This window comes from Oncorhynchus tshawytscha, linkage group LG14, assembly GCF_018296145.1.
Source record: "Oncorhynchus tshawytscha isolate Ot180627B linkage group LG14, Otsh_v2.0, whole genome shotgun sequence".
Lineage (NCBI taxonomy): Eukaryota > Metazoa > Chordata > Actinopteri > Salmoniformes > Salmonidae > Oncorhynchus > Oncorhynchus tshawytscha.
In genome coordinates, this window is record NC_056442.1 from 55,698,791 (window position 1) to 55,716,991 (window position 18,201).

General features: G+C 51.2%; 1 protein-coding gene across 1 annotated transcript; it reads left to right on the forward strand.

Annotated features, from left to right (window-relative positions):
- The first annotated feature begins 11,886 nt into the window (after positions 1-11,886).
- LOC112238462 (P2Y purinoceptor 13) lies at positions 11,887-17,653 on the forward strand. The gene is made up of 5 exons (XM_042297694.1): positions 11,887-12,310; positions 13,131-13,167; positions 15,668-15,867; positions 15,969-16,358; positions 16,498-17,653. The coding sequence occupies exons 3-5, from the start codon at positions 15,685-15,687 to the stop codon at positions 16,963-16,965; spliced, it is 1,041 nt and encodes a 346-aa protein (XP_042153628.1). The 5' UTR covers positions 11,887-12,310; positions 13,131-13,167; positions 15,668-15,684; the 3' UTR covers positions 16,966-17,653.
- Positions 17,654-18,201: the final 548 nt, after the last annotated feature.

An 18,201-nucleotide genomic window follows, 5' to 3' on the forward strand; every position in this document is an offset into this window, starting at 1 on the left:
CGAGCAGTATGGCTGGTGGCATTGACATGTTGGAGGGTCATGTCAGGATGAACCTGCAGGAAGGGTACCACATGAGGGAGGACGATTGAGATTGTCTGCAATAACAACAAGCTCAGTCCGATGATGCTGTGACACACCGCCCCAGACCATGACAGATTCTCTACCTCCAAATCGATCCCGTTCCAGAGTACAGGCCTCGGTGTAACGCAAATTCCTTTGACGATAAACCCGAATCCGACCATCACCCCTAGTGAGACAAAACCGCAACTCATCTGTGAAGAGCACTTTTTGCCAGTCCTGTCTGGTCCAGCGACGGTGGGTTTGTGCCCATAGGTGACGTTGTTGCCGGTGATGTCTGGTGAGGACCTGCCTTACAACAGGCCTACAAGACCTCAGTCCAGCATCTCTCAGACTATTGCGGACAGTCTGAGCACTGAGGGAGGGATTGTGCATTCCTGGTGTAACTCGGGGCAGTTGTTGTTGCCATCCTGTACCTGTCCCGCAGGTGTGATGTTCGGATGTACCAATCCTGTGCAGGTGTTGTTAACGTGGTTTGACAATGCAAGGACGATCAGCTGTCCGTCCTGTCTCCCTGTAGCACTGTCTTAGGTGTCTCATAGTACGGACATTGCAATTTATTGCCCTGGCCACATCTGCAGTCCTCATGCCTCCTTGCAGCATGCCTAAGGCACGTTCACGCAGATGAGCAAATCTTATGTTGAATTTGTACCTTTTGAAACAACGTTAGATTTTAAATGTCATATCCACCATTAGGAAAAATGTATGCACTTTAAATAAAGTTTGAGTTGATATGGTCATATTCTTTGACTTTGATTCTTGGTTGAAATGGAGACGCGAATCCAACATTCCAATTATTAATTTGTTTAAACCAACTGGAATTAAAGTCAGACTAAGTCAGTGGGACAAAATATACATCTCTTTCAAATGTTGATGATGTTATTTGGTTGCGTTGACAACCAAACACAATTTAACATCCACTTTTGGCCTTTTAACTTATCGACAAGTTAACAAATTATAGGTTGGATTCATGTCTCCATCTAAACCCAACCCCACCCCCCACCCAAAAAAAAGTTAAAGAACAGAATTAAGCCAGTGGCTCAGATGAAACTATCAATGCGTTAGATATCCTTTAAATATTGATATTTGGTTGTGTTGACAACAAAAAACACAATTCAATATTACTTTTGTAAAACAGTAAATAGCCGTATAAAGTTAAGAATATCTGACAAACTAATGTAACAGTATTAATTCAACTTTAAAAAATGACTAACTCATCCATGTCCACATTTTGAGGTTCGCCTGCTGTAACTATAAGTGTCTTCTTATTGTAATCATAGAATAAGTGAATGTTCAAGATGACATGCAAAGGTCGTAGGTCAGTGGAGATTGCTATAGTCACAATTGCTATAATAATCTGTACCAAATCTCAAACTGCATTGATCACTTGCATCATGTACTTGTCATGTTGTCTCAACTGCAATCCAGGTGATTTGGTTCTGCTATTGGAGGAAGTACAGTAATAACACCATTAATTGTTATATAAATACACCATATCTGACATTTTAATTCTCATTTAAACTTTGTTGTGCTTTTAAATAGATAAAAGTGCAGTGATAACTCTTTTAGATGAGAACTAAATCCCCAAAAGAAATCAGACATGGTTTTTCCCATTGGTATTTGGCTGTGCTTTCAGATGGTTGAAACACACTCGAAAGTCAATTCACTTTTGACTGTCTCTCTTTGAGTGAGTGACTATATCAGTCGGGGCGGCAGGTAGCCTAGTGGTTAGAGTGTAGAGGCGGCAGGGTAGCCTAGTGGTTAGAGTGTAGAGGAGGCAGGTAGCCTAGTGGTTAGAGTGTAGAGGAGGCAGGGTAGCCTAGTGGTTAGAGTGTAGAGGAGGCAGGTAGCCCAGTGGTTAGAGTGTAGAGGAGGCAGGTAGCCTAGTGGTTAGAGTGTAGAGGAGGCAGGTAGCCTAGTGGTTAGAGTGTAGAGGAGGTAGGGTAGCCTAGTGGTTAGAGTGTAGAGGAGGCAGGTAGCCTAGTGGTTAGAGTGTAGAGGAGGCAGGTAGCCTAGTGGTTAGAGTGTAGAGGAGGCAGGTAGCCTAGTGGTTAGAGTGTAGAGGAGGCAGGTAGCCTAGTGGTTAGAGTGTAGAGGAGGTAGGGTAGCCTAGTGGGTTGAGTGTAGAGGAGGCAGGTAGCCTAGTGGTTAGAGTGTAGAGGAGGCAGGTAACCTAGTGGTCAGAGTGTAGAGGAGGAAGGGTAGCCTAGTGGTTAGAGTGTAGAGGAGGTAGGGTAGCCTAGTGGTTAGAGTGTATAGGTGGCAGGTAACCTAGTGGTTAGAGTGTTGAGGAGGCAGGTAGCCTAGTGGTTAGAGTGTAGAGGAGGTAGGGTAGCCTAGTGGTTAGAGTGTAGAGGAGGCAGGTAGCCTAGTGGTTAGAGTGTAGAGGAGGCAGGTAACCTAGTGGTTAGAGTGTTGAGGAGGCAGGTAGCCCAGTGGTTAGAGTGTAGAGGCGGCAGGGTAGCCTAGTGGGTAGAGTGTAGAGGAGGCAGGGTAGCCTAGTGGTTAGAGTGTAGAGGCGGCAGGGTAGCCTAGTGGTTAGAGTGTAGAGGAGGCAGGTAGCCTAGTGGTTAGAGTGTAGAGGTGGCAGGTAGCCTAGTGGTTAGAGTGTTGAGGAGGCAGGTAGCCTAGTGGTTAGAGTGTAGAGGAGGTAGGTAGCCTAGTGGTTAGAGTGCAGAGGTGGAAGGGTAGCCTAGTGGGTAGAGTGTAGAGGAGGTAGGGTAGCCTAGTGGTTAGAGTGCAGAGGTGGCAGGGTAGCCTAGTGGTTAGAGTGTAGAGGAGGTAGGGTAGCCTAGTGGTTAGAGTGTAGAGGAGGCAGGTAGCCTAGTGGTTAGAGTGTAGAGGAGGCAGGTAACCTAGTGGTTAGAGTGTTGAGGAGGCAGGTAGCCCAGTGGTTAGAGTGTAGAGGAGGCAGGTAGCCTAGTGGTTAGAGTGTAGGGGCGGCAGTGTAGCCTAGTGGTTAGAGTGTAGGGGCGGCAGGGTAGCCTAGAGGTTAGAGTGTAGAGGAGGCAGGTAGCCTAGTGGTTAGAGTGTAGAGGAGGCAGGTAGCCTAGTGGTTAGAGTGTAGAGGAGGCAGGGTAGCCTAGTGGTTAGAGTGTAGAGGCGGCAGGGTAGCCTAGTGGTTAGAGTGTAGAGGAGGCAGGTAGCCTAGTGGTTAGAGTGTAGAGGAGGCAGGTAACCTAGTGGTTAGAGTGTAGAGGAGGTAGGGTAGCCTAGTGGTTAGAGTGTAGAGGTGGCAGGTAGCCTAGTGGTTAGAGTGTAGAGGAGGCAGGTAGCCTAGTGGTTAGAGTGTAGAGGTGGCAGGTAGCCTAGTGGTTAGAGTGTAGAGGAGGCAGGTAGCCTAGTGGTTAGAGTGTAGAGGTGGCAGGTAGCCTAGTGGTTAGAGTGTAGAGGAGGTAGGGTAGCCTAGTGGTTAGAGTGTAGAGGAGGCAGGTAGCCTAGTGGTCAGAGTGTAGAGGAGGCAGGTAGCCTAGTGGTTAGAGTGTAGAGGAGGTAGGGTAGCCTAGTGGTTAGGGTGTAGAGGCGGCAGGGTAGCCTAGTGGTTAGAGTGTAGAGGTGGCAGGTAGCCTAGTGGTTAGAGTGTAGAGGTGGCAGGTAACCTAGTGGTTAGAGTGTTGAGGAGGCAGGTAGCCTAGTGGTTAGAGTGTAGAGGAGGCAGGGTAGCCTAGTGGGTAGAGTGTAGATGAGGCAGGTAGCCTAGTGGTTAGAGTGTAGAGGAGGCAGGTAACCTAGTGGTTAGAGTGTTGAGGAGGCAGGTAGCCCAGTGGTTAGAGTGTAGAGGAGGCAGGTAGCCCAGTGGTTAGAGTGTAGAGGCGGCAGGGCAGGTAGCCTAGTGGGTAGAGTGTAGAGGAGGCAGGGTAGCCTAGTGGTTAGAGTGTAGAGGCGGCAGGGTAGCCTAGTGGTTAGAGTGTAGAGGAGGCAGGGTAGCCTAGTGGGTAGAGTGTAGAGGCGGCAGGGTAGCCTAGTGGTTAGAGTGTAGAGGCGGCAGGGTAGCCTAGTGGGTAGAGTGTAGAGGAGGCAGGGTAGCCTAGTGGTTAGAGTGTAGAGGAGGCAGGGTAGCCTAGTGGGTAGAGTGTAGAGGAGGCAGGTAGCCCAGTGGTTAGAGTGTAGAGGTGGCAGGGTAGCCTAGTGGGTAGAGTGTAGAGGAGGCAGGGTAGCCTAGTGGTTAGAGTGTAGAGGAGGCAGGTAGCCTAGTGGTTAGAGTGTAGAGGAGGCAGGGTAGCCTAGTGGGTAGAGTGTAGAGGAGGCAGGTAGCCCAGTGGTTAGAGTGTAGAGGTGGCAGGGTAGCCTAGTGGGTAGAGTGTAGAGGAGGCAGGTAGCCTAGTGGTTAGAGTGTAGAGGAGGTAGGGTAGCCTAGTGGTTAGGGTGTAGAGGCGGCAGGGTAGCCTAGTGGTTAGAGTGTAGAGGAGGCAGGTAGCCTAGTGGTTAGAGTGTAGAGGTGGCAGGTAGCCTAGTGGTTAGAGTGTTGAGGAGGCAGGTAGCCTAGTGGTTAGAGTGTAGAGGAGGTAGGTAGCCTAGTGGTTAGAGTGCAGAGGTGGAAGGGTAGCCTAGTGGGTAGAGTGTAGAGGAGGTAGGGTAGCCTAGTGGTTAGAGTGCAGAGGTGGCAGGGTAGCCTAGTGGTTAGAGTGTAGAGGAGGTAGGGTAGCCTAGTGGTTAGAGTGTAGAGGAGGCAGGTAGCCTAGTGGTTAGAGTGTAGAGGAGGCAGGTAACCTAGTGGTTAGAGTGTTGAGGAGGCAGGTAGCCCAGTGGTTAGAGTGTAGAGGAGGCAGGTAGCCTAGTGGTTAGAGTGTAGGGGCGGCAGTGTAGCCTAGTGGTTAGAGTGTAGGGGCGGCAGGGTAGCCTAGTGGTTAGAGTGTAGAGGAGGCAGGTAGCCTAGTGGTTAGAGTGTAGAGGAGGCAGGGTAACCTAGTGGTTAGAGTGTAGAGGAGGCAGGGTAGCCTAGTGGTTAGAGTGTAGAGGCGGCAGGGTAGCCTAGTGGTTAGAGTGTAGAGGTGGCAGGTAGCCTAGTGGTTAGAGTGTAGAGGAGGTAGGGTAGCCTAGTGGTTAGAGTGTAGAGGAGGCAGGTAGCCTAGTGGTTAGAGTGTAGAGGAGGCAGGTAGCCTAGTGGTTAGAGTGTAGAGGAGGTAGGGTAGCCTAGTGGTTAGGGTGTAGAGGCGGCAGGGTAGCCTAGTGGTTAGAGTGTAGAGGTGGCAGGTAGCCTAGTGGTTAGAGTGTTGAGGAGGCAGGTAACCTAGTGGTTAGAGTGTTGAGGAGGCAGGTAGCCTAGTGGTTAGAGTGTAGAGGAGGCAGGTAGCCTAGTGGTTAGAGTGTAGAGGAGGCAGGGTAGCATAGTGGGTAGAGTGTAGAGGAGGCAGGTAGCCCAGTGGTTAGAGTGTAGAGGTGGCAGGGTAGCCTAGTGGGTAGAGTGTAGAGGAGGCAGGTAGCCTAGTGGTTAGAGTGTAGGGGCGGCAGTGTAGCCTAGTGGTTAGAGTGTAGGGGCGGCAGGGTAGCCTAGTGGTTAGAGTGTAGAGGAGGCAGGTAGCCTAGTGGTTAGAGTGTAGAGGAGGCAGGTAACCTAGTGGTTAGAGTGTAGAGGAGGTAGGGTAGCCTAGTGGTTAGAGTGTAGAGGTGGCAGGTAGCCTAGTGGTTAGAGTGTAGAGGTGGCAGGTAGCCTAGTGGTTAGAGTGTAGAGGTGGCAGGTAGCCTAGTGGTTAGAGTGTAGAGGAGGTAGGGTAGCCTAGTGGTTAGAGTGTAGCGGAGGCAGGTAGCCTAGTGGTTAGAGTGTAGAGGAGGCAGGTAGCCTAGTGGTTAGAGTGTAGAGGCAGGGTAGCCTAGGAGGTAGGGTAGCCTAGTGGTTAGGGTGTAGAGGCGGCAGGGTAGCCTAGTGGTTAGAGTGTAGAGGAGGCAGGTAGCCTAGTGGTTAGAGTGTAGAGGAGGCAGGTAACCTAGTGGGTAGAGTGTAGAGGCGGCAGGGTAGCCTAGTGGGTAGAGTGTAGAGGAGGCAGGGTAGCCTAGTGGTTAGAGTGTAGAGGAGGCAGGTAACCTAGTGGTTAGAGTGTTGAGGAGGCAGGGTAGCCTAGTGGTTAGAGTGTAGAGGCGGCAGGGTAGCCTAGTGGTTAGAGTGTAGAGGAGGCAGGTAGCCCAGTGGTTAGAGTGTAGAGGTGGCAGGGTAGCCTAGTGGGTAGAGTGTAGAGGAGGCAGGGTAGCCTAGTGGTTAGAGTGTAGAGGTGGCAGGTAGCCTAGTGGTTAGAGTGTTGAGGAGGCAGGTAGCCTAGTGGTTAGAGTGTAGAGGAGGTAGGTAGCCTAGTGGTTAGAGTGCAGAGGTGGAAGGGTAGCCTAGTGGGTAGAGTGTAGAGGAGGTAGGGTAGCCTAGTGGTTAGAGTGCAGAGGTGGCAGGGTAGCCTAGTGGTTAGAGTGTAGAGGAGGTAGGGTAGCCTAGTGGTTAGAGTGTAGAGGAGGCAGGTAGCCTAGTGGTTAGAGTGTAGAGGAGGCAGGTAACCTAGTGGTTAGAGTGTTGAGGAGGCAGGTAGCCCAGTGGTTAGAGTGTAGAGGAGGCAGGTAGCCTAGTGGTTAGAGTGTAGGGGCGGCAGTGTAGCCTAGTGGTTAGAGTGTAGGGGCGGCAGGGTAGCCTAGAGGTTAGAGTGTAGAGGAGGCAGGTAGCCTAGTGGTTAGAGTGTAGAGGAGGCAGGGTAACCTAGTGGTTAGAGTGTAGAGGAGGCAGGGTAGCCTAGTGGTTAGAGTGTAGAGGCGGCAGGGTAGCCTAGTGGTTAGAGTGTAGAGGAGGCAGGTAGCCTAGTGGTTAGAGTGTAGAGGAGGCAGGTAACCTAGTGGTTAGAGTGTAGAGGAGGTAGGGTAGCCTAGTGGTTAGAGTGTAGAGGAGGCAGGGTAGCCTAGTGGGTAGAGTGTAGAGGAGGCAGGTAGCCCAGTGGTTAGAGTGTAGAGGTGGCAGGGTAGCCTAGTGGGTAGAGTGTAGAGGAGGCAGGGTAGCCTAGTGGTTAGAGTGTAGAGGAGGCAGGTAGCCTAGTGGTTAGAGTGTAGAGGAGGCAGGGTAGCCTAGTGGGTAGAGTGTAGAGGAGGCAGGTAGCCCAGTGGTTAGAGTGTAGAGGTGGCAGGGTAGCCTAGTGGGTAGAGTGTAGAGGAGGCAGGTAGCCTAGTGGTTAGAGTGTAGGGGGCGGCAGTGTAGCCTAGTGGTTAGAGTGTAGGGGCGGCAGGGTAGCCTAGAGGTTAGAGTGTAGAGGAGGCAGGTAGCCTAGTGGTTAGAGTGTAGAGGAGGCAGGTAACCTAGTGGTTAGAGTGTTGAGGAGGCAGGGTAGCCTAGTGGTTAGAGTGTAGAGGCGGCAGGGTAGCCTAGTGGTTAGAGTGTAGAGGCGGCAGGGTAGCCTAGTGGTTAGAGTGTAGAGGCGGCAGGGTAGCCTAGTGGGTAGAGTGTAGAGGAGGCAGGGTAGCCTAGTGGTTAGAGTGTAGAGGAGGCAGGTAGCCTAGTGGTTAGAGTGTAGAGGAGGCAGGTAACCTAGTGGTTAGAGTGTAGAGGAGGCAGGGTAGCCTAGTGGTTAGAGTGTAGAGGAGGCAGGGTAGCCTAGTGGTTAGAGTGTAGAGGCGGCAGGGTAGCCTAGTGGGTAGAGTGTAGAGGAGGCAGGTAGCCTAGTGGTTAGAGTGTAGAGGAGGCAGGGTAGCCTAGTGGTTAGAGTGTAGAGGCGGCAGGGTAGCCTAGTGGTTAGAGTGTAGAGGTGGCAGGTAGCCTAGTGGTTAGAGTGTAGAGGAGGCAGGTAGCCCAGTGGTTAGAGTGTAGAGGCGGCAGGGTAGCCTAGTGGGTAGAGTGTAGAGGAGGCAGGTAGCCTAGTGGTTAGAGTGTAGAGGCGGCAGGGTAGCCGAGTGGTTAGAGTGTAGAGGAGGCAGGTAGCCCAGTGGTTAGAGTGTAGAGGCGGCAGGGTAGCCTAGTTTGTAGAGTGTAGAGGAGGCAGGTAGCCTAGTGGTTAGAGTGTAGAGGAGGCAGGGTAGCCTAGTGGTTAGAGTGTAGAGGAGGCAGGTAGCCTAGTGGTTAGAGTGTAGAGGTGGCAGGTAGCCTAGTGGTTAGAGTGTAGAGGAGGCAGGGTAGCCTAGTGGTTAGAGTGTAGAGGAGGCAGGTAGCCTAGTGGTTAGAGTGTAGAGGAGGTAGGGTAGCCTAGTGGTTAGAGTGTAGAGGAGGCAGGTAACCTAGTGGTTAGAGTGTAGAGGAGGCAGGTAGCCTAGTGGTTAGAGTGTAGGGGCGGCAGTGTAGCCTAGTGGTTAGAGTGTAGGGGTGGCAGGGTAGCCTAGTGGTTAGAGTGTAGAGGAGGCAGGTAGCCTAGTGGTTAGAGTGTAGGGGGCGGCAGGGTAGCCTAGTGGTTAGAGTGTAGAGGAGGCAGGTAACCTAGTGGTTAGAGTGTAGAGGAGGCAGGTAGCCTAGTGGTTAGAGTGTAGAGGCGGCAGGGTAGCCCAGTGGTTAGAGTGTAGAGGAGGCAGGTAGCCTAGTGGTTAGAGTGTAGAGGAGGCAGGTAGCCTAGTGGTTAGAGTGTTGGACTAGTAACCGAAAGGTTGCAAGTTTGAATCCCGAGCTGACAAAGTACAAATCTGTCGTTCTGCCCCTGAACAGGCAGTTAACCCCACTGTTCCTAGGGCGTCATTGAAAATAGGAATTTGTTCTTAACTGACTTGCCTCGTAAAATAAAAATATTGTTTTAATCTCATTGATCAACGTCTCAACCTCATTATCGACGTTGAAAGTGCGCGGTGTTCTCAGTGGCCAATCGCACCCGTCTATTTCTCCTAGTACCGGTGTATTGTGTTATGTAGGCATAACCTAAGAACTACACGTGTCAACGTAGTCACTGGACTCCATTTAAAAACAGTGAAGACTCTTGTTTTATAGTTAACAGTATTAACAGTAAGGGTATTTCATACACTACTTCTGTAAATAACCTTTAAAAACGTCAGTGAACGATCATAACGGAAGTTTGTCTGTTTTGGACTTTTATTTCATACAGTGGTTGAGGAACTATTGGCGTTGTGGTTAAGCGTGCTTTGTAACAAACAGTCATAGGGTATTTTTGACAGAAAGAAGTGGGTCATTTCGCTGCTGGTTCCCATACACAGGAACTATTACACAGGAAGTCAGATATTTTATCACTAATCTGTGTCGCGTTAAAATAGCACTGACATTACAGTGGTAACAACCTCAAGCTTCCGCAAGCCTCTGTCTTTAAATCAGCCCCTTCTACACCCACAACGATTCAGCTACATGCAACACGCGATGATGCTCTGTTTTAGAGAGGACACAACAAACACTTCAGCTCAAAGAAGCACACAAACATATTGAATAACACACTGTCCCACACATTGTCATTCACACTGCCCTGCACACTGCCCTGCACACTGCCCTGCACACTGCCCTGCACACTGCCCTGCACACTGCCCTGCACACTGTCCCACACACTGCCCTGGCACACTGTCATTCACACTGTCATTCACACTGCCCTGCACACTGTCATTCACACTGCCCTGCACACTGCCCTGCACACTGCCCTGCACACTGCCCTGGCACACTGTCATTCACACTGTCATTCACACTGCCCTGCACACTGCCCTGCACACTGCCTGGCACACTGCCCTGCACACTGTCATTCACACTGTCATTCACACTGTCATTCACACTGCCATTCACACTGCCCTGCACACTGTCATTCACACTGTCATTCACACTGTCATTCACACTGCCATTCACACTGCCCTGCACACTGTCATTCACACTGCCCTGCACACTGTCATTCACACTGCCCTGCACACTGCCTGGCACACTGTCATTCACACTGTCATTCACACTGTCATTCACACTGCATTCACACTGCCATTCACACTGCCCTGCACACTGTCATTCACACTGTCATTCACACTGCCCTGCACACTGTCATTCACACTGTCATTCACACTGTCATTCACACTGCCCTGCACACTGCCCTGCACACTGTCATTCACACTGCCCTGCACACTGCCCTGCACACTGTCATTCACACTGTCATTCACACTGCCCTGCACACTGCCCTGCACACTGTCATTCACACTGCCCTGCACATTGTCATTCACACTGTCATTCACACTGTCATTCACACTGCCTGGCACACTGTCATTCACACTGCCCTGCACACTGTCATTCACACTGCCCTGCACACTGCCCTGCACACTGCCCTGCACACTGTCATTCACACTGCCCTGCACACTGCCCTGCACACTGTCATTCACACTGCCCTGCACACTGTCATTCACACTGTCATTCACACTGTCATTCACACTGCCTGGCACACTGTCATTCACACTGTCATTCACACTGTCATTCACACTGTCATTCACACTGCCTGGCACACTGCCCTGCACACTGCCCTGCACACTGCCTGGCACACTGCCTGGCACACTGTCATTCACACTGCCCTGCACACTGCCTGGCACACTGTCATTCACACTGCCCTGCACACTGCCCTGCACACTGCCCTGCACACTGACATTCACACTGTCATTCACACTGCCCTGCACACTGCCCTGCACACTGTCATTCACACTGCCCTGCACACTGTCATTCACACTGCCCTGCACACTGTCATTCACACTGCCCTGCACACTGTCATTCACACTGCCTGGCACACTGTCATTCACACTGTCATTCACACTGTCATTCACACTGCCTGGCACACTGTCATTCACACTGCCCTGCACACTGTCATGCACACTGCCCTGCACACTGTCATTCACACTGCCCTGCACACTGTCATTCACACTGCCCTGCACACTGTCATTCACACTGCCCTGCACACTGTCATTCACACTGCCCTGCACACTGACATTCACACTGACATTCACACTGCCCTGCACACTGCCCTGCACACTGCCCTGCACACTGCCCTGCACACTGTCATTCACACTGCCCTGCACACTGCCCTGCACACTGCCCTGCACACTGCCCTGCACACTGACATTCACACTGCCCTGCACACTGTCATTCACACTGACATTCACACTGCCCTGCACACTGCCCTGCACACTGTCATTCACACTGCCCTGCACACTGCCCTGCACACTGTCATTCACACTGTCATTCACACTGCCCTGCACACTGCCCTGCACACTGTCATTCACACTGTCATTCACACTGTCATTCACACTGTCATTCACACTGCCCTGCACACTGTCATTCACACTGTCATTCACACTGCCCTGCACACTGCCCTGCACACTGCCCTGCACACTGTCATTCACACTGTCATTCACACTGCCCTGCACACTGCCCTGCACACTGCCCTGCACACTGTCATTCACACTGCCCTGCACACTGCCCTGCACACTGTTTTCACACTGCCTGGCACACTGCCTGGCACACTGCCTGGCACACTGCCCTGCACACTGCCTGGCACACTGCCTGGCACACTGTCATGCACACTGTCATTCACACTGCCTGGCACACTGCCTGGCACACTGCCCTGCACACTGCCTGGCACACTGCCTGGCACACTGCCTGGCACACTGTCATGCACACTGTCATTCACACTGCCCTGCACACTGCCCTGCACACTGTCATTCACACTGTCATTCACACTGCCCTGCACACTGCCCTGCACACTGTCATTCACACTGCCCTGCACACTGCCCTGCACACTGCCCTGCACACTGTCATGCAATCAGCAGAGATGTTTTTTTGCTTGCTCAAAACCACACTGTGTTCTCACAACCACAGCCTCTTTGCTCTTCTGATTGCAAAGGGGTTTGAACTCAATAAAGAGCAAGGGGTGGGAGGACTGGGCCAGGGGGGTGGATTGGGTCCGGCCCGGGGCCCGGAGGTCTCTTAAGATATCAGTCAGGCAGTGAGTCCTGATTGCTGCTTCGCCGCTCAACACCTAGTGAAACTGATGTACACTGGCACCCGGGAGACTGGCATCCAACCTCTCAGTGGACCATTAAACAGGAAGAGAGGAGAGACCGACTCATTCACACAGCGTAAGACTGGCAAAGTCCTTGGGATTGCGACAAGAAAACCACCTACCTCTATAAAGAGAACACCCGTACAAAAAGAGCATCACAAACTGTACAGTACACTCAAATAGACCGTTTTGTTGGTAGGTGTGGAAAGATTTGAAGGAAAAACAGCTGAATTCGGGATATTTCCTCTTCTTCATATAGAACGAAGACTGTTCATCATATTGTCTGATCCAGTGACTTTCTTTCCAAAAATCAAAGCTTCATTTAAAGGAGGGTAAGGACATTTTCATGAATGCATTTAATGTCATTTATATGTTTGACAATGTTTAATAACAATTCTGCATAACAATTGAATAACAATTGTCACAGGGATAGGGTACACATTCAAGCTTGTTTATAAAATCAATTTACTCTTTCATTGAATATTCTAAAGTACAGTATGTCAGCTGATCCAGACTGAATCGATTCAGATTTATGTAGGGACTGAGTGTATTTTCAGGGATTTGACTCAAATCTCTCATAAAGTTGTGGAAACACGATTGGAAAGGGATCCATCTCCTCTGAGTATCAGTCTTACAAACCCCTACACGGTTCCAACTTTCAAATAAAATGTGCCTTGGTTGCCATAGCACCTGTTACTGCACGGAATGTCATTCTAAACTGGTTAGGATTCCCTGTGTAAAGTGGCAGGGAAAGAGGACGGACGGACGGACGGACGGGCGGGCGGGCAGGCAGGCAGGCAGGCAGGCAGGCAGGCAGGCAGGCAGGCAGGCAGGCAGGCAGGCAGGCAGGCAGACAGAGGCTGTAAAGAAGGGACCGCCACTGTTCATGTACTGTCGATCATCGGTATATATTGTATCGCTCTGTAGACAGGACTAAACTGGTGTACAGTTTATTATGGACTCCCTGGAAGGTCTAGAAACAGACTTTCGTTGATGGAAAAAAAAAAACGATGACTAAGTTTGAGTTTGACTTGAGACTTTGCTCACCAAGTCATTCAGTCTTTTTCCTCAGCGTAGCTTACTGTCGAGCTCTCACTTCCCTTTCTCTAATCTTCTCCTAACTGTACCTTCCTTCTTCATTCATTTCACCAGAAAGGAAAACAACTTGACTGAGCGCTTTCAGATAAAAGTGAGTGTGACAATTACATGCATGAAAAAATATAATGTTCTTTGTGTGTATCGTATGGGGCGATAGTCACATGAGATAAAATACATTTACAATGTACATGTTGTTCAAAAGCACATTAACACACACACACACACACACACACACACACATCTCATGCACACATGCAAATACCAATCTGTACACAAATACTGAAGGGGAAGAAAGGTTGGTTTAATAAAGATTCAAAGTTACGTTTGTGAGAATATAGTGGTGTTTATGGCCATTTACAGCAATCCAGAAATAGCTGCATTACAACAGACCTATACAAAATGTAGGATCTTAATTTGATCACTCTGTCACAGGAGAACTTTCTTGCATGACAATTTAAAGTTGTAGTGTATTTGAGGTTTAAAAAGGCTTCTGAAGTTTGTTCTTTGTACTTAGAAATGTCAGACTTGATTTTTCCTTTTACAAAAAAATGTATCAACCCCGACAAAAATGTCCATTAATTATAATCCACATTTCCTGTTAGTGGGTGGCTGGGTGTTAGTGGGTGGCTGTGTGATAGTGGGTGGCTGGGTGTTAGTGGGTGGCTGGGTGTTACTGGGTGGCTGGGTGTTACTAGTGGGCTGTGTGTTAGTGGGTGGCTGGGTGTTAGTGGGTGGCTGGGTGTTAGTGGGTGGCTGGGTGTTAGTGGGTGGCTGGGTGTTAGTGGGTGGCTGGGTGTTACTGGGTGGCTGGGTGTTAGTGGGTGGCTGGGTGTTAGTGGGTGGCTGGGTGTTAGTGGGTGGCTGGGTGTTAGTGGGTGGCTGGGTGTTAGTGGGTGGCTGGGTGTTACTGGGTGGCTGGGTGTTACTGGGTGGCTGGGTGTTAGTGGGTGGCTGTGTGTTACTGGGTGGCTGGGTGTTAGTGGGTGGCTGGGTATTAGTGGGTGGCTGTGTGTTAGTGGGTGGCTGGGTGTTAGTGGGGGCTGTGTGTTAGTGGGTGGCTGGGTGTTAGTGGGTGGCTGGGTGTTAGTGGGTGGCTGGGTGTTAGTGGGTGGCTGGGTGTTAGTGGGTGGCTGGGTGTTAGTGGGTGGCTGGGTGTTAGTGGGTGGCTGGGTGTTAGTGGGTGGCTGGGTGTTACTAGGTGGCTGTGTGTTACTGGGTGGCTGGGTGTTAGTGGGTGGCTGTGTGTTAGTGGGTGGCTGTGTGTTACTAGGTGGCTGTGTGTTACTAGGTGGCTGGGTGTTAGTGGGTGGCTGGGTGTTAGTGGGTGGCTGTGTGTTAGTGGGTGGCCGTGTGTTACTAGGTGGCTGTGTGTTACTAGGTGGCTGGGTGTTAGTGGGTGGCTGGGTGTTAGTGGGTGGCTGGGTGTTAGTGGGTGGCTGGGTGTTAGTGGGTGGCTGGGTGTTAGTGGGTGGCTGGGTGTTAGTGGGTGGCTGTGTGTTACTAGGTGGCTGTGTGTTACTGGTGGCTGGGTGTTAGTGGGTGGCTGGGTGTTAGTGGGTGGCTGGGTGTTAGTGGGTGGCTGGGTGTTAGTGGGTGGCTGGGTGTTAGTGGGTGGCTGGGTGTTAGTGGGTGGCTGGGTGTTAGTGGGTGGCTGGGTGTTAGTGGGTGGCTGTGTGTTACTAGGTGGCTGTGTGTTACTAGGTGGCTGGGTGTTACTAGGTGGCTGGGTGTTAGTGGGTGGCTGGGTGTTAGTGGGTGGCTGGGTGTTAGTGGGTGGCTGGGTGTTAGTGGGTGGCTGTGTGTTAGTGGGTGGCTGGGTGTTAGTGGGTGGCCGTGTGTTAGTGGGTGGCTGTGTGTTAGTGGGTGGCTGTGTGTTAGTGGGTGGCTGGGTGTTAGTGGGTGGCCGTGTGTTAGTGGGTGGCCGTGTGTTACTGGGTGGCTGGGTGTTACTAGTGGGCTGTGTGTTAGTGGGTGGCCGTGTGTTAGTGGGTGGCCGGGTGTTAGTGGGTGGCTGTGTGTTAGTGGGTGGCTGTGTGTTAGTGGGTGGCTGTGTGTTAGTGGGTGGCTGTGTGATAGTGGGTGTCTGGGTGTTAGTGGGTGGCTGTGTGATAGTGGGTGGCTGTGTGGCAGGTTGTTAATGAGCTCGTAAGAGGGTGAAGATGCTGAAGGAGATCTCATCATAGACAAGACAGGCCACGTCTGACGTGTCCCAGCTGAAGGCAGCTCCCGGTAGGCCAGGTCAGAGTAGGAACTGGGGCCCTCGTAGGTCACCCGCGGGCCAGACCAGCTGTCCGGGTGGAGGTGTAGGGAGGCAGGGCACAGCCAACCCACAGCTGTCTGCGTCCTCCCCCATCAGGACAGGTAGCCTATCCTAATCAGAGAGGTCATTGAAATTATTTTATATTTTTTACATTTTGTCAGGAAATGCAGCTCTGTCTCAGGTTCTGCTTCGGTGCAGTGGTTGTCTCTATCGCTCTCTCTCTTTCTCCCTCTCTTTTTTGGTGAATGCATGTTGTGTTGCTATGGGGAAATAGAGGCCTTACTGTTTACTATTCATCCAATCATTTTTATTCTGTTTCTCTCTCCCATAGTACTTCTGGGCGTGAGGATGAATGGCAGCCAATCAAACCTGTCTCTGAAGTGTGTACGTGACACCAGTGTGACGGCGGTGGTCTTCCCCTGTCTCTACAGCGCCCTCTTCCTGTTTGCGCTGGTACTCAACTGCCTGGCTGCATGGATCTTCTTCAACATCCGTAGCACCACCACCTTCGTGGTCTACCTGAAGAACGTGGTAAGGGAACCAGCATTTATTTTCTGTGATAAACAAATTTAGTCCCACTGCCAGAAATGGTTGAACAATAACGACTGATGTGATGGCCTGTCCGTCAACAGGTGGTGGCAGACCTGCTGATGACCCTGTCCATCCCGGTGAAGGTCCTCACGGACACAGACGTGGGCTCCTGGCGTCTGCGTGCGTTCTACTGTCGCTACTCCGCCGTCCTCTTCTACACCACCATGTACATCAGCATCCTGCTCCTGGGGCTCATCAGCCTGGACCGCTACCTCAAGATAGTCAGGCCCTTTGGGAAGTGCGCCCTCCAGAGGGTCGGGGTGGGACAGGCCTTGAGTGTGGCCATCTGGGCTGTGATGGTGTCTCTGGCTCTGCCCAATACCATTCTGAGTGACCTTACACCGTCGGGTTCTCCTGGTCGGCTGAAGTGTACCTCTCTAAAGGGTCAGGCCGGTATGCTGTGGCACGAGGGCTTCAACTACTTCTGCCAGGTACAGGCTACATTCTTGTTCGTCGGCACCATTACACTGAATGGTATCCTGGCGGTAGTATGTTAATCTGACTAACCAAGGGGCAGTATTTATAGAGGTTGTCTCTGTTGTTCAATACATTTTCTCCTCCTCTTCCCAGGTGGTGTTTTGGGGAACACTGGCTCTGATGCTGTTGTGTTATACTTTCATCAGTCGTAAGGTCTACGAGTCCTACAAAGCCTCACGTAGTGGCTCCAACGCGGCCAGCCGCAGGACCAAAGCCAAAGTCTTTGTGGTGGTGGTGGTGTTTTTCGTTTGTTTCGCCCCTTTTCATTTCGCCAGAGTGCCCTACACTCTTACCCAAACCCGAAAAACAGCCAACCACTGCTGGGCGCAGAACGCGCTCTACGTTGCCAAGGAGACCACTCTCTGGCTCTGTGCCACTAACGTGTGTCTAGACCCGTTGATCTATGTGTTCCTGTGCAGGGTGTTCCGGAAAAGATTGACAGACATGCTCAATCGCAAGCCCCACCCCCAGGGTGCTTTGGAGTCGCCCACAGCAACCTCTACACATTTGGAGATGTCACAGATGGTGAATAACAGAATGCTGGATGTCAGCTTGGCCTAGAAGCACAACAATGTACATTTTTTTGTAGTTTATTTCCCCCCAGCCTGTTGAATTGTAGATGTAACTTGGCCTGATGTTGACCAGAGTAAATCCTTCAAAACATTCTTTGGATAAGTGGCTCTTTTGACTAAGACAATGTGGCAGGTCTAATAGGCTATAAACAGCAGTGTTCCCACATCACCTCTGTGATAGCCCATTGTGTTGAAGAGCATTCTGAAACATAATGGCTAGTGTGACATTAGATAACCAAACTGCCTCGGGAGTTTTTCCAAATATCATGTTAAAAATCATCCACAAGAGACAATCCAGGCGAATGTGTCCGTCAAGTCATTGTCTTTTTCCTCAGCGTAGCTTACTGTCGAGCTCTCACTTCCCTTTCTCTAATCTTCTCCTAACTGTACCTTCCTTCTTCATTCATTTCACCAGAAAGGAAAACAACTTGACTGAGCGCTTTCAGATAAAAGTGAGTGTGACAATTACATGCATGAAAAAATATAATGTTCTTTGTGTGTATCGTATGGGGCGATAGTCACATGAGATAAAATACATTTACAATGTACATGTTGTACAAAAGCACATTATCACACACACACACGACACACACATCTCATGCAAAGTCCAATCTGTACACATATACTGAAGGGGAAGAATGGTTGGTTTAATAAAGATTCAAAGTTTCGTTTGAGAATATAGTGGTGTATATGGGCATTTACAGCAATCCAGAAATAACTGGAACGGGAGGGTAGAGACAGGGAGGGAGGGAGGGTAGAGACAGGGAGGGAGGGATGGAGGGTAGAGGGAGGGAGGGTAGAGGGAGGGAGGGTAGAGGGAGGGAGGGTAGAGGGAGGGTAGAGGGAGGGAGGGAGGGAGGGAGGGAGGGAGGGAGGGAGGGAGGGAGGGAGGGAGGGAGGGAGGGAGGGAGGGAGGGAGGGAGGGAGGGAGGGAGGGAGGGAGGGAGGGAGGGTAGAGATAGGGAGAGTAGAGATAGGGAGAGAGGGAGGGAGGGTAGAGATAGGGAGAGAGGGAGGGAGGGTAGAGACAGGGAGGGAGGGAGGGAGGGGGTAGAGGGAGGGAGGGTAGAGATAGGGAGGGAGGGAGGGTGGAGGGAGACAGGGAGGGAGGGTAGAGACAGGGAGGGAGGGTAGAGACAGGGAGGGAGGGTAGAGACAGGGAGGGAGGGTAGAGACAGGGAGGGAGGGTAGAGACAGGGAGGGAGGGTAGAGACAGGGAGGGAGG